Raw genomic sequence first — 14,924 nt, forward strand, 5'->3', positions numbered from 1 at the left:
TGGTGCACTAATAGCTCATGTCTGTCCACTGATGTTATTAAGCACTGTGATAAATGCAAAGCCCCACAGTTCAGACATCATTTTTTATAACTTCACTTCCTGCTGCACAAACCAAAATGGACAACAAACAATTGACAGGGAAAATGTACCATGGACATTTGGCTATAACACAGCATGTCTCTATCTCTGCATTTGCTGCTATCTTGGATGTAGGAGTCACATGTAACCTTTCTGAGGCTGAGTGACAGAACCACTGCCAGCTAATATCCTTTGTTAACATGAAATTTAAAACTGTATTCTACAGAACATTCCTTAGGTCCCTGACTTATAAGTGTTGCTCTCCAACACTGAGAAATCTCCATTTGCGTCAGCTGTAGCAGCAAGCAGCAGCTTTTTATTTTGCTTGTTCTTCCTAGTGTCCTTGATTGAAAACGCTCACTAAATCTGCTTCATAATTAGATATGTTGTGGTTCAAATAGATAACAAAGAAAGAAAGTAGGACCAAACTGTTAATAGAACATTTAGATGTTTGTTTCCTATTGGACTAATTCACATGAACTTATATAATATTTCTTATAGTAAATCTACATTCTGTCCCTACACACAGTAACATAAAATGTGTTTCTAGACCAAATACAATAAATCCAACTGATGTTACAATCATCATCCTCCACTTTGCTGTTTGTGTGAAGATCACTGTTCTGGCTGGCTGCAAAGGGCTGGAGGTTTGAATAATGAATGGAAGCATGTAGGCTTAGATCCACAGTCAGACCTTGAGAGAAAAGCCTGGCTCCCGCTCTCTATCCCACAAACTTTTCCATAATGTGAAACCATTGCTCGTTCTCTCAACTCTGTCACTGGTCCAAACCCAGACGATTAACACTGTTACCACCCAGTGTGAAGCAGACTTCAAGACAGAGGAAAATAGGCACATCAGTGTTGTCAAGTGAAAACCTGGGACCAGCAGTATTGGTTATTTACTTTTAAAATATAATTTCATGGATTAATGTCTCCGCTCTTCTGCACATTTGGTTATACAAGCCCATTTGAAACACTTTGGGTAAGTAGTATGGCAGCACCTGTCCTGTTAGAACCTGACAGTCTTTGGCTTTCAGCACATCCTGTCAAGTCTGGTCTGGAGGTGTACAGGTGGTCCTGCACAAACTGGCAAAACTCATGCAGGAGATTAAAAAAGCAAATGAAGATCATTTCCAACCACAGTGGAAGCTGATACAAAAGAGGGTTTTAGAATGAGAAATTAGCCTATTGCCTTGTGCGCAAGAAACTGGAAGGCAGTTGACTGGTACTATTGCATTGCCTGAGTAGCTTTTCATTCTTTTAATATTATTTTTTAATGTAAAATTTATTTAAAGTGTCCATGATATCAGACAGAAAAGGCGACATCTCAACAGACTGTTGCAGTTTTTTTAAGCTTGTCAGCTGACATTAGCATCATTATTGAAACCGGTATCTTCAAATACCAGCTCAATTGTCTTAAAACAAGAATGTTGAAAAGTTACGTTAACGTTAAGTTGAAGTCACAACTTTGCTTTTGCGTTTCAGTTAAGAATTTCTTGCAGTGTTATATTATAAGGAAAATCTAAGAGTTTAGACTTGTGCTTCATTGTTCAATAGTTAGTATGTATCATAATATTACATACATTCAGCATTTCAAATTCAGAAAACTTTATTAATCCCAGATCGCAATTGCTTAGTATTTAATGGTAGTAGGCTAAAATTAGCAGTAAATTAGTCACGTGCCACACAATGGGTCAGACCATCATTAGAAGAACCAGACTTTAGAAGCGGTGGGTGGCTAAATGTAGAGGAGGGCAATTATCTATCCTGAGGTCGTTTGAACAAGTAATGAGACAAACCAAATGCTGATTGAGCTAGTTGTTTGTGTAGTGAACAGTGAAGCAACAGAAGAGGAAGAGGATGAAAAAACACAAAATAGAGGTTGAGGGAGTCCCTTGACCAGCTGCAGGATGTCCACAAGCAAGCACCATAAGATGTCGACCCCTGCCGGTGACTGGTCCAAAGGCACCAACACAGTGGTCAGCAGTCTTAACACCAACTTCAGTAAATTAAATTAAGCCAACATATGAATCATTGGGATGTTTACTGACCCACTGGCTTCTCTCAAAAAAGTGGAAAAGTGGAAACGAAAAGCAACAGAATTAACCTTCATTGCATTAAATTGTTAGCAGCTGCGTGATGTTGTGGGATATGGTTATTCCAACTAAAGCTGGCCTGAAAAACATCAATTCACAGGCCACTTTAACATGCTCATTATATCGTTAACAACCTCTGAGACCTAAAAACGTTAGGTGCAAGTTGTCACTTTTACTGTAATTAACATGTCCTTCTTACAACACATGTTTTAATGTGTAATGGGGTGCAGGAGAGAAAAAGAAATATTTCAGAATGACAGGGTTAGACATCACAGAACTGCTTAATGAGGTACGCTACATTGCATTACCTGATCCTGATGCCTATTGTATTTATCTTTGAAATTCAGCTTCAGACAAAAAGAATTTTCAAACATTAGAGTATAAGGGCAAGTCAACTTTGCCTAATGGATTATTCCTGCTACATTCATTAGTCAGTTCTCTTGGTGTTGACTTTCCATTAGGAGAAAAAAAAAGATCTTTCTATCTGTGTTTACCATTGTAACAATGGAACAGAAACCTTGTTAATGCCCATGTCTCATCAGCCTACAACTAAATGTCTGTTTTTCAACAAACACTCTTTACAGGCCATGCTCCATTTGATAAGACCTTCACAGAGACTGAAACATGAGACTATTTCACAGGAGTGGCTGACAAGAATAAAATAGCTGCAAAGCATATTTGGCAATTTAACACTACCAAGATAAAGTAATGGTCCTTCCTGGTTTTCTACATAAAATGGTCACAAATATTATTAAACACAATATTTGTAACACAAAACTCATGATCTTTTATGACTTTACTTAACATACACAGTGATGGTGGGAAAAATAAAGGCAGCAGTGTTTTAATAACTGGTTGAACCACCTTTGGTAGCAAAAACCAAATGCACGCATTTCCAGTAGCTGTGGATTAGACCTGCACGAAGTTCAGGAAAAAGCTTGGACCATTCTCCTCACATAAGACCTTTAGCTTAGTAATGTTCTTAGGACATCTGCTCTGAACGGCTCTCTTGAGGTCATTCCAAGGCATCTCTATTGGGTTGAGGTCTGGGCTCTGACTGGGCCACTCCAAAGGGCAGAGTTTATGACCCCAAAGCCACTGTGTAGTAGATTTACTTTGGTGTTTAAGGTCATTGTCCTGCTGCATCCCCTAGCTTCTTCTGAGCTTTAACTTGTGGACAGCCACCCTGACATTATTCTAAAGAACAAATTGATATTGGAGCAACAGACCTCCAAACGACGAAGCTCCTTCCATCGTAATTCATTGTTAGGATAATGTTTGCATTTTGTAGTAGTTTGACGAGGTGGCAAACTACAGCCATGCTGCAATGTCAGTTTTTATAGTGCACTGGCTTCCTCTGTAATATTCTGCCATGTATAATATGCCCGTTAAATGTTTTTTGTATGGTTGACTCGTGAACACAGGTGTTGACCAATTTCTATGAATCCGTCATCTTTTTTTTCCTCATTGGGCATCCTGTGTTGTGCCTTTGGAGTGGTCCTGGATTGATGCTTGCTTGTATGTGTTGTAGCCACAGTACCAAATCATATCAATTCATAGACAATATGTCTAGAAACGTCTTTGAGATTAGGCTGGAACTTGTTCTAGCTACATGAAAATAAACACTTAACAATAAAAACATCATTCATTGATGTGACTGCAGGTTTGGTAACACCTGACTCATTTGACATTTACTGACATCAGAGGCCCAGTGTCCCTGTTGGTTTTTCCATCGTCACTTTGTATGTTTGGATGATATGTTTGATAGATATGATTGATCATGACTCCATGTGTTTTATCAGCTTAAAAACATCGTGTTTGATGATATTTGTTACTTTGATAAAGATCAGATCCTATTTTATGACCAATTTATGCAGAAAACCAGAAAATTGCAAACAGTGCCATTACTTTTTCTGGCAAATGTGTAGTCCACAGCGAGCATCCGATCGTGTTAAATCCAACACATAAATGATTTTCCCTGTTGTTGATATATGAACCCACACATCTGGTATAAGAATTATTCTAGTTTGAAATTCTAAATTCTGTTTCTGTTGGGAGGAGTGTTCCAAGAGTTCAGTTCTCAGTTTCAAACCAGAGTCTGAGGTCTCTGCCTTTGTTTCTATATATAATAATAAAGTGTAAACGAAAGGAAGGTAGGCGTATGTGTGTTTGTGTGTATGCGTGTGTGTGTGTGTGCATCATCAACACCATTAACTGTGTTCCCAATGGATGTTTTTTGGTTAGCTTGTGTTCTATCAGCGATAAAATACCTGATAAAGTGAAAGCTACAAACACAAACCTCTGCCAGTGGATTCACTAGGAAGTTAAACAGAAGGAAAGAGAACCAGACATATGGTTCTTATACAGTGCATTATCTGTCATTACCTACCTATGTCATCATGCTGCTCTTTTAGTAAGCTCCATGACAACCATAGATAATAACCATCTCACCATTAGGTGACTTTTTTGCACAGGTTTAACAGGGTTATATAACCTGTCCATTAACTTGAGAGTCCCACTCTGTAACCAATAAAGTCATATTATCTTTCTGGTGTAGATATTTTCTTGACATACACAACAATATCTTGTTGATATCTGTCATTCAACACATTGGACAATGGTTACAAAGGTAATATGTCCTGTTCCCTAACTTTCAAATCATAGGAAGAGCATAAAAATTCGAGCTGTCATGAGTTTGACCCTGAAGACGGCTTTAATCACTCAAATATTGACATCGATATAGACAGTAAGTAAACTCTGGGACATGGCAAAATATCAGGTGTCTTTTAAGGGTGAGCATGATGGATTGTGCATCACTGTTAAAGCTCATACATGGAAAAATATCTGGAACAACATTAAATATTAAAAAGCCACAAACCCTTATACAGCTGCTGAACCACATACAAGTCTTTGCTCAGAATAGCAGTGCCAAAAGAAAAAAAAATCTCTATTTTCAGATGATCATTTTTTACAAGCCTCTTAGTTTAAACAGCTGCTGACTGTCCTCATGAAAGCATTATCATATTGTAATAAAGTGGCAGCTTCTGTGCGGTCAAATACACGCTGAACCAAACAGTTTAAATATGTTTAGGAGAGGCAAGACCTAACAAATATGTGCAGGAGTTGTTTTCATTGTTGTTTCAAACTAATGCATTTAGTTTTTTCACACAAGTTTACTTTTAAGAAATCAATTCGAAATGTTCTCATACAGATAAACAAGTTTGTCTTGACCCTCAACGAAGGTGAAAGGTCTGCCTTCAACCACAAGTGGTAGAGCACATAAGAAAATGCATAATCCTGTTTTAGCAGAGTCTTGCATAAATATGTTAAAATTCTACATCATTACAAAAACACAGTCGCATAGATGTGAATAATATTATTCTGTGTAACACTGTCCCCCAGAGGGCAAAGAAGGCCCTTGTAATAAATGTGATTCCATTTTCTTATATGAAGCTTTGTGTGGAAATGCATTGGTCACTTTTGTTTAGGTTTATTGATTGAGAAATGTGGCACAACAATTGCTTTTAAGGAACAATCTTTGCTCTTAGTTGTTGTTAATTCTGCTATCTGGGGGATTTCTGCTAAGCCGTGTCTGTAAGAAAAGCATTGTTGCATGGAGGACAACTGAAACCGTGTTACACATCATTGACATGTCTTTGACATAACCTGCCTTGTAAAGAGCCTTAAGGCCTAGTTTATCTCCTTCTGGTGGTGGAAAAAAACCATTCAAAAAAGGCACGAAAATGCAAACATACTGCAACAGAACAAGCAGCATTTTGTGAATTATGTAACAAGATGTTTATGTTTTCCATGTTTTCCAAGTCATTGTAGCACCAGACAATTATTTCTTCATTCACTCTATAATGTGAAGCTGAGAGGAGATCAAAGAAAACATATAAAATTTTTAAAAATAAAATTTGTGGACTTTTTAGGGTTCTCACGGTGTAGTAAGAAGTGTGTGTAATGAGGGTAAAATCCCATCGTATAAGAAAACATGCCTTTCTAATATTCTGGAAATATTCTAGCTGGGATTTAAATCAAGACATTGCACTAATTCTGCCCTCTTGAATGTGAATAATGACCTGCTTTCCTCGGAGAACAATACTGCAGCATTTGACACAGTAGATCATAAACGTTTGATAGCTCATCATCTCACTCCCCTTTGATAAATGGTGTGGCTCAGGAATCTATTTGAGGTGCAATGCTACTCTCACTATACCTTCTCCCATTGGGCCCTATTCTGGAAAAGTACAGCCTTTCCTTCCACCGTTATGTGGACGACATTCAAATCTATTTCCCACTTGACTCATAAAAATACCTTTTTTCTTTGTTTGAATGAAATTAAATCATGGGTGGCACAAACTTTAAGCAATCTGTGAGGAATCCCGGACAGCAATCTAATACATCACATCAGCGCTGTTGTCAACTCCAGCTTTTCCCAGCTTCAATTGCTGTCTCAAGTTGCATTTATTAGCTTACAGTTGGACTACTGTAATGCATTATATAGCAGACTTTCCAAATCATCATTGGCATGCCTGCAGCTACTGCAGAACGCTGCAGCACATTTTCTAACTAATACTCCAAGGCACGAACATATTACCCCAGTTTTATCTTCTCTCCATTGGCTAGGAGTCAAATTCAGGATCAATTTTAAGTTTTGCTTTTAAGGCACTGAAAAGTCTTGCCCAACCTTATTTATCCGACCTCGTAAAGCCACTTAGGCAATCATTGCACTCACAGGAACATAGCCTACTGCCAGTCCCTCACATCATATACAAGAGACTGTACTTTCTCTGTAGTATCACATACTCTCTGGAACAATCTTTCATGCCTTTAAAATCAGATTTCAAAACACACCTTTTTAAGCAGGCATTTCATCCAGTGGAGCAGTAAGACACCATATTTATTTATTTATTTATTCATCTATTTATCTCTTTCTATTTATTGATTGGTCTGTGTCTTCTTTTCTGAAAACAGTATTTTAACGATACGTTTTGTATTTAGACTGGGTAGCTCAATTATTTTATGGATGTATTAGTTTTATTGGTTGTTTGATTTTTATTTGCTTTTATTTCTCAAGCATCTGGTTTTTATTTATGTTTTTGCACTTTATACATTGTAAATCTTTTATTATTTTTTACAGTGAAGCACTTTGGGCTAACTGTTGATCATTGGAAAGTGCTATATAAATAAACTTTTATTTGATTTGATTTGATACCCATTCGCTAAAACCCTGAAGATTATTTAACTGCAGGATACACTTTTCAGTGGTATTATGATTTAAATTGGTTAACTATGGTTTTCCATTTTTGGATATGTAATTTATACATGACAGTGTATATCTTGTATAAGAGAAGTGTGTCTTTTTAGCAGTTTGTGGGGACTTTCTAATTCTGCTTTGATTACATATACGCCAAAGAAAGCCTGTATAAATAATATCTTCTAATGCATAAACAGCAACTGTTAGATTTTTAAAAAACAGATGATTCGTATGGCACATATAATGATCTGTGCTGCAATTTTTAAAAATATACTTACGTTTATTGTGCATTACCCACAGATGAAAGCCAATTAATTGTCAGTGTGATTAACCTTTACCATGATTGTCTTGCTATTGAATAACGTGAAAATTAGCTTATCAAATTTGAATGGTGAGCACAAAAGGATGACGCTGCCTTTATTGGTTGGTGACGTCAAACCTATATTTGGTGCTGAGAAAATCATAAATGTAATATTGCATTACAACTTTGCAGCAAAACTGGAGAATAGAAAAAGACAAATGAGTTGGCAAATTTTGAAGTGGGGTTACAAGATTCTTGTTGAATTATCTTTATTTCAGCACTTTATCTTAACTACAGTACATAATAAGTACAGTAGCTACAGTAGCTAAACGGTTAAGTGAGAGTTAAGTGTCATTAAAAATTTTGTACTTCATTTATAATAGGCTATTAATACAGTGCATCCAGAAAGTATTCACATTCCATTTTATGTTACAGCCTTATTCCAAAATGGACCAAATTCATTTTTTTCTGCTAAATTCTACAAACAATAACCCATAATGACAACGTAAAAGAAGTTTGTTTGAAAGCCTTCCAAATGTATTAAAAATAAAAAAACCCAAAACATCCCATGTACATAAGTATTCATGGCCTTTGCCGTGACACTCAAAAGTGAGCTGATCATAATTGAGATGTTTCTACAACTTGATTGGAGCCCACCTGTGTGAAATTCAAATTATACACCTGTCTATATAAGCTCCCACAATTAACATGTCAGAGCACAAACCAAGCCATGAAGTCCAAGGAATTGTCTGTAGGCCTCTGAGACAGGATTGTATAGAGGGGAAGGGTACAGAAAAATTTCTGCAGCATTAAAGGTCCCAGTGAGCACAGTGGCCCCCATCACTCATAAATGGAAGAAGTTTGGAACCACGAGGACTCAATGACCAGCCCACCCATTCCTAGAATGGGTGGACTGAGCGATCGAGAAAGAAGGGCCTTAGTCAGGGAGATGACCAAGAACCCAATGCTCACTCTGAAAGAGCTCCAGCGTTTCTCTGGGAAGAGAGGAGAACCTTGCAGAACAACAACCATCTCTGCAGCACTCCACCAATCAGGCCTATGGTAGAGTGGCCAGACGGAAACCACTCCTAAGTAAAAGGCCGGAAGGACTCTCAGAGAATGAGAAACAAAATTCTCTGGTCTCAAGAAACAAAGATTGAGCTCTTTGACATGAATGCTAAATGTCATGTCAGCAGGAAACTGCAGAGAGCCAAAAAAAAAATTCTTCCTCATCCCAATTAGGACTTTTCTCCCTTCCCTTTCCACTCACCCCAACCCGGTCAAGGCAGATGGCCGCCCACCCTGAGCCTGGTTCTGCTCGAGGTTTCTTCCGTTAATGGGAGTTTTTCCTCTCCACTGTAGGGCTTGCTCACGGGGGATTTGTTGGGTTGCTTCTACATACTTGTGTAGTCTGGACTTTATTATGTAAAGTGCCTTGAGATGACTTTGTTGTAAATTGGCGCAATATAAATAAAGTTGAATTGAATTGAATTTAATTATCCTCACTCTCACCTGACCTCCCGCTGTGTCTGTGGCAAATGACCCTGTGGTGGCAGAAAAAAGGGTCAGTCACACTTAGTAGAAGCAGAAACTAGCTGTACATGTGTGAAGTGACAGAAGTCAGTCAACAAAAACACTGTTGTTGTCTTAAATGGGTAGAAATGTAGAAACATATTCACAAACACTCCATTTGCCTAATCAAAAAAAAAAAAATCATTTAAATAGCTGGGTAAAAGTGGTAGAAAATACAAAAAGTAACTAATAGACTGATGCTAAAGATGTTTCTGTCATCACTACAAGCCTATTGATAAGCCATTTCATTTCCAATTGATTAGACAGCTAATAAAAGTTTAGAAAATTGGCTAATCAATACCACAAAACTGCAAGCTATTCCCAAGGACATTATCATAAACAAAAGGGAGGATAATAAACCTTAGTAAAATATAATTTTGTTAACATTTTCCAGAATGCTATTCGGAGGCATTGAAAAACATCCCAGACATGTTAACGAGGCCTAAGTGGACCATTTTCCTAATGTCTTAAAGGGAAAATTGCTACTTTTGTAATTAAAGGTAAAATTGATACACCACCATACCAATAATCCATGTAATTTTCCTGCATGTTGTTTGTGACACAAAGTCCAATGGGAAAAGCAAAGCATTAGATTCTTAGGGGTTGCTGGGACAGTTTTAATTGAGGTTGCTTTTTTCAACTTTTTCCCCCAGCACTGTTGGTGGTGGGTGGCCACTGTTCATTATAAATGCACCATAGACAACCTCAACGCAAGCAATTTAGTAATTTAGTCTGCATTTCTGTTGCTCATCAACAACTGGACATTTGGACGTCCATATGGCTGAGTTTAACCAAAAGCAAGTACAGAACCTTGGTACGTACTCCATGTTTCTTTCTCAAGACAGGGAGGCATCGGGTTTGTGGGAGGAAAGTGTACATGAAAAATATATAAATACTAAGTCGGCTTGACTGCTGCCACAGTTTTGTGATATGCCACAACAATTTGTCAAGAAGAAAAGCATCCAGTATTTTTGAACAGTCTGAGGACCACACAAAGGGTCAAAAGGTCAACATCATACTGCATGCTACTCTCAGTCTGCCGCTACTGATAAGCCTGAACATCTGTTTTGGTTATTAACTTTTGCATTATTTTAAATGGGGGCAAAACCTTGTAAAACCAAAGGTACCATAAGTGCCAGTAGAAACAACTCTCTCCCTTTATAAAAACAAAATGTCAGCTAAGAAAACGGTGGGGAAACAAAATACTTTCCCTTCCACATTTGGGAGTGAAAAAGCCTTTTTCATCTTCTCGGCTTTACCCGATGACTGATGTCTACATGCCCCTTGGCTTTTATAATGTTCAGAAGGCACTTTTCACATTAGCCCAAATGTCTCACGCAGATAAAAACTATGCAAATAAAGGAAAGAAAAGCAATTCTCTTAAGAGGAATTTTTTGCACTGCGTTTCTTAATTTAACCTTTTTTTTTAGCAATTAATGTATTACAGAATTGATGTTATTACATTTGCAGTTATTGCCATTTTTGATGATTGAATTTAAGCCTTTGAATTTCCATTTTTATTAATATTTCAAGTGAAGATTTCGTTTTTCACTTTTCATTTTTAGGTTGCCAGTTTTACAGTATATACTATTTATATTCCAATACCAACATTTATTTTGCTATTTATTTTTTGGGTTATGTTTTTTGTCGTTTCTGAGTGTCAATATATGCCGTCTTTTAGTCGTGTATCTTCTGGGCAAATTATTTGCATATCCTTTTAGCAGCACACTTCAAAAAGCAGTTCTGTTCATTTTTCGAACCATCTGAAAAGAAAAGTAATTAACTATCTGTCTGAAATGAAATCTTCTGGTTTTATCTGTCGCATTCTCTTGAGGGAGTTGGCCGATGTGATTTCAATTCAACCTGAGAGCTGCACTGCATTTCTCCTAAATCCTATCCATTTGCCCTCCTACACTTTTTAAGAACCTTATAGAACAGCTTTACTAAATGCAAGTCACCTGCTGTTATTTGATTAGAAAAAAAAAATCGTTTGGTCCCCTGACAGTAGATTTAACTGAATCCTTACACAATTCTGCATTTTTATTGCCTTGTTTCAAGAACACGTTGAAGTTTATATTCACTAACAACTAAATTATACTTGCCATTTAATTAACCGGGCTCCTTTGTAAACAATGTCTTGCATCTTCATCTGGCACCACAAATGAGCTTATCAGTTACTAATTATAGGTGTCATTTCTGTGGGTGTCAGATTGTGTTTTATTTCTATGTAAAATGAGCCTCGGCTTTATTCTGAATCTATTCTCAATGGGTGTATATGAAGTTCAAATGTAACTTACTGTTTTGGTTTCCTCGTTCATTTTAAATAGGGGGCCAAAAAACCCGCTGCCTTCTGCATCCCAACCCAATGCTCTACGACTGATCCATATACCCAATTCCACACCCACTACAATTATATACAAATTCACCCGGAGATAAGTTTAAATACATGAGTGAATAATATGGATATTTCAACTTTAATGACAGCAATTCAATGACCACTATAAGGACACAGCCTTACAATCACCTGAAATGGTACAGTATCTGGTGCTTTTCCACATTAAGGAATGATAATAATGTCCCCTACACTATGATCATTCCTTCTGTAAAACAAACATACACAAAATGACCAAACACTTGGCACCTAAGCCGACATTTCTGTAGCTTGTTTGTTTGCTACGCAAGTATCCCACAGACAGTTGAGTTGACAGATGGACAAGCAAACAACCGGGCGGCCATTTGTGAAGGCTTTGAGCCTGGAAAGTTCTGTCTGAGCTGTACCGCCCCACTTGACACTGTTAAGGACAATATTAATGTTGGAAGGCATTTCCTCTTCTCCCAGGATCTTCTCTTCTTTTTCATTAAAAAAAAAAAAGATTGTATGAAAAACGAAGTGCATGAGCAGCAAATTGGTGAACAGGTGGGCACAGAGATGTTACTCCAATACCACAGTGCCACCTGCTGCCTCTAGGGCTGCTTTCAGTTTCTCTGCCTCTTCTTTGGATACATTAGCCCGGATTTCCTGAGGAAGAGCCTCCACTAGTTTTTTAGCCTGGTTTAAGTGGGAAGAAAAAAAAAAAAAGACACGCATCACTAACTGCTAGAGGACAGTGAAAATGAAATCTCACCGAATAAAGCTCATTAAAACATTGTCTTTAGTATAACCAGTGGTCAAAACCTGTGCAGGGACCTTTAAATGACTCATCAGGATTGAACATGTAACCTACCTGCACCAGATTCAAGCCTTGGATGCAGTTCTTCACTTCTTTTATAAGTTTCACTTTTTCAGCAGCCTTAACTTCTGTCAATTTGACTGTGAAGTGAGTCTTCTCTTTCTTGACTGGTGCATCCTCTTCTGTGGCCTAGTTACACACAGAGGAAAAAAAAATACAATTTTATTCCTGCAGTCAGTCAACAACTATTAGCTTCTAACCATTAAGCAAGCCTTGATATTCTGGCATAAAAATGATGATGATATCTGAGTCAAAGAATTGTTATTCCATATTCTTAAGTTGAAGTTTGTTTTGGATCATCTTTACCATTAATGTGGATATTGTCTTCATTTAATTAAAACATTTATCTGTAACATAAATTTCACCTGAGCCACAGGTACAGCTGAAGCTGCCATTGTCCCCATTGGCATCATTCCAACATCTTGAATGTTCAGAGTTTTCTAAAACCAAGAAAAAAAAAAATCAGCATAACACAGTTGGATCACAGCAGTCTACCTGAAATGGTAAATAGTATTACTTCCAAAGATTTCCACAAACCTTAAGGAGCTCATTGAGGTCTGAGACCTCTAACAGAGTGAGACTGGCTATATCACTGACGAGCTGTTGGATTTTGGGGGAATATTGTTTCGGCTCCCCATCTAATGGAGGAGTGGCAATAACATCTGAGTGGGTGGGTGGACTTGTCTTCAGAAGTCTCAATGCACAAAAGGCTGGTGTTGGCCGCTGAAGCTGTTGCCTGGAATATTAAAATTAGGTAAATCAGTGAGATATTTAGAGATCCTCAGGTCAGAATGAAAACCATCATACAATCAGAGATAGACGGGTAACAAATTAAAGAATAAACTTGAATAAATGAGTAAAACAAAATGAATGCAGAGATCTCCACACAGGTGCACTGCCTGGAACAGTGGAGCAATTGACATCTAATTATGTTCTGTGGGGTGTATAAAAATCCTGAGCAGACATGGTTGGGTCCTGTTTTCAATCAAGACATTGGCATTACCAAAAGATCTAGGTAGCATTTAAAGAGGGTTTATTGTTGAATGACAGGTGCTTTAAGACTGTTTAACTGGGTAGCGTTGAACAGTCAGCACGCCATCATGAGACGCCAACATCTAAAGACGAAATGAGGGTATATCATTTGGAAGTCTATTCCTCCAGTAAAGGTCCACTCACTTATGGAGTTGATATCAAGTTGCACTGAAGTGGTTCTGGAAGTATGTGGTAAATTAAGCTTAAGACAGAGTAGCTGGCTTTGGGTTTAGACCTACAGTTCGTGACTGGCATCAGCACGACAAATATGTGCGAGTGTTTTCAAGTCACACATGACAAAGTTTATTTAAGAGATGGTTTTAGATACACTTTGTGATTTTATATCGCCTATAATGCATTTTGAGTGGTACTCAGCCCTGTACCTGTGATGGACAGAAAGATGGAATTCTATCATCCAACTGCCACACATACATTTAACCCTTAGTCCAGGGGAGGGGAACTCATGGTTCTCGAAGGACACAGTACTACTAGTATCCAAACTATCTCTCCCATACACACTTCAACACAATGGATACAGGTAATAAGCAGAAGTTTGGGTAAGGTTGGAAAACAAGCAGGGATGCGGCCCACGGGATGCATGGGTTTCCTACCCGTTTCAGGTCATATTACAGACCACAACTTTGCTCAGCCTAAACTGCTAAACTGTCAAAACAGGAGCTGTGGCTTGCAGCTGACGTTAAAGCTACCTGATTTACGCCGTTTCATCAGCGTGACCTTGGCTGTTCAAAGAATGAATGCTTAATGAAAAAGCAACAGTTGTGCATAAAGTTGTAACAATCAAACGTAAAACAAGGGCAAAGTGTTTTTAACGTCAGAGGAGCCTGTGAAGGCAACAGTCTAACTACATGAAGTGCCACATAAAGTGACCAAGCTAGTGTTAGCTCATCATTTAAAAACATACAGCCATGAAACCGTAAGCGTCTTTTTAATAGCTGATAAAATAAAAACTCCCGTTTTTACCCGAGCTACAGAGACAACAGCGTGTTTTAAAACCAAAAGCACCGCTAACAGTCACCGGCTCTCTGTCCTTGAAGACGCACAGTCTGTAATTGATGCACCGTTAACGCTGCTACGCTGTTAGCTAACGTGACCGTCGCCCACTCGGGCGAACGTTACGTACCGGCGTGTGGCCGCTACGACCCGCAACGCGGTCCGAAGGCAGCGTCTGGTGCAGTACATGCTGACGTTCGGTGCAGCCTACGTCCCGGTATCCCCGTAAAAACAGATTCAGTTTGTAACAACCAGGTCTCCTTCCAGCACCTCTGCCTTAGAGGAAGCACATGGCGTCTTCTCGGCTTCTGACCTATCCACAATGCATTGCGTGAAGTATAAAA

At 38.2% G+C, this 14,924-nt stretch overlaps 1 protein-coding gene across 1 annotated transcript; it reads right to left on the reverse strand.

Moving 5' to 3' along the window:
• Positions 1-11,765: 11,765 nt before the first annotated feature.
• On the reverse strand, positions 11,766-14,902 carry mrpl12 (mitochondrial ribosomal protein L12). Its single transcript, XM_067476393.1, has 5 exons — positions 14,711-14,902; positions 13,075-13,273; positions 12,903-12,977; positions 12,532-12,666; positions 11,766-12,356 (listed from the first exon to the last, which is right to left on the reverse strand). The coding sequence occupies exons 1-5, from the start codon at positions 14,767-14,769 to the stop codon at positions 12,240-12,242; spliced, it is 585 nt and encodes a 194-aa protein (XP_067332494.1). The 5' UTR covers positions 14,770-14,902; the 3' UTR covers positions 11,766-12,239.
• Between the last annotated feature and the right edge of the window lie 22 nt (positions 14,903-14,924).

The sequence above is a fragment of the Channa argus genome, chromosome 15, assembly GCF_033026475.1.
Source record: "Channa argus isolate prfri chromosome 15, Channa argus male v1.0, whole genome shotgun sequence".
NCBI lineage: Eukaryota > Metazoa > Chordata > Actinopteri > Anabantiformes > Channidae > Channa > Channa argus.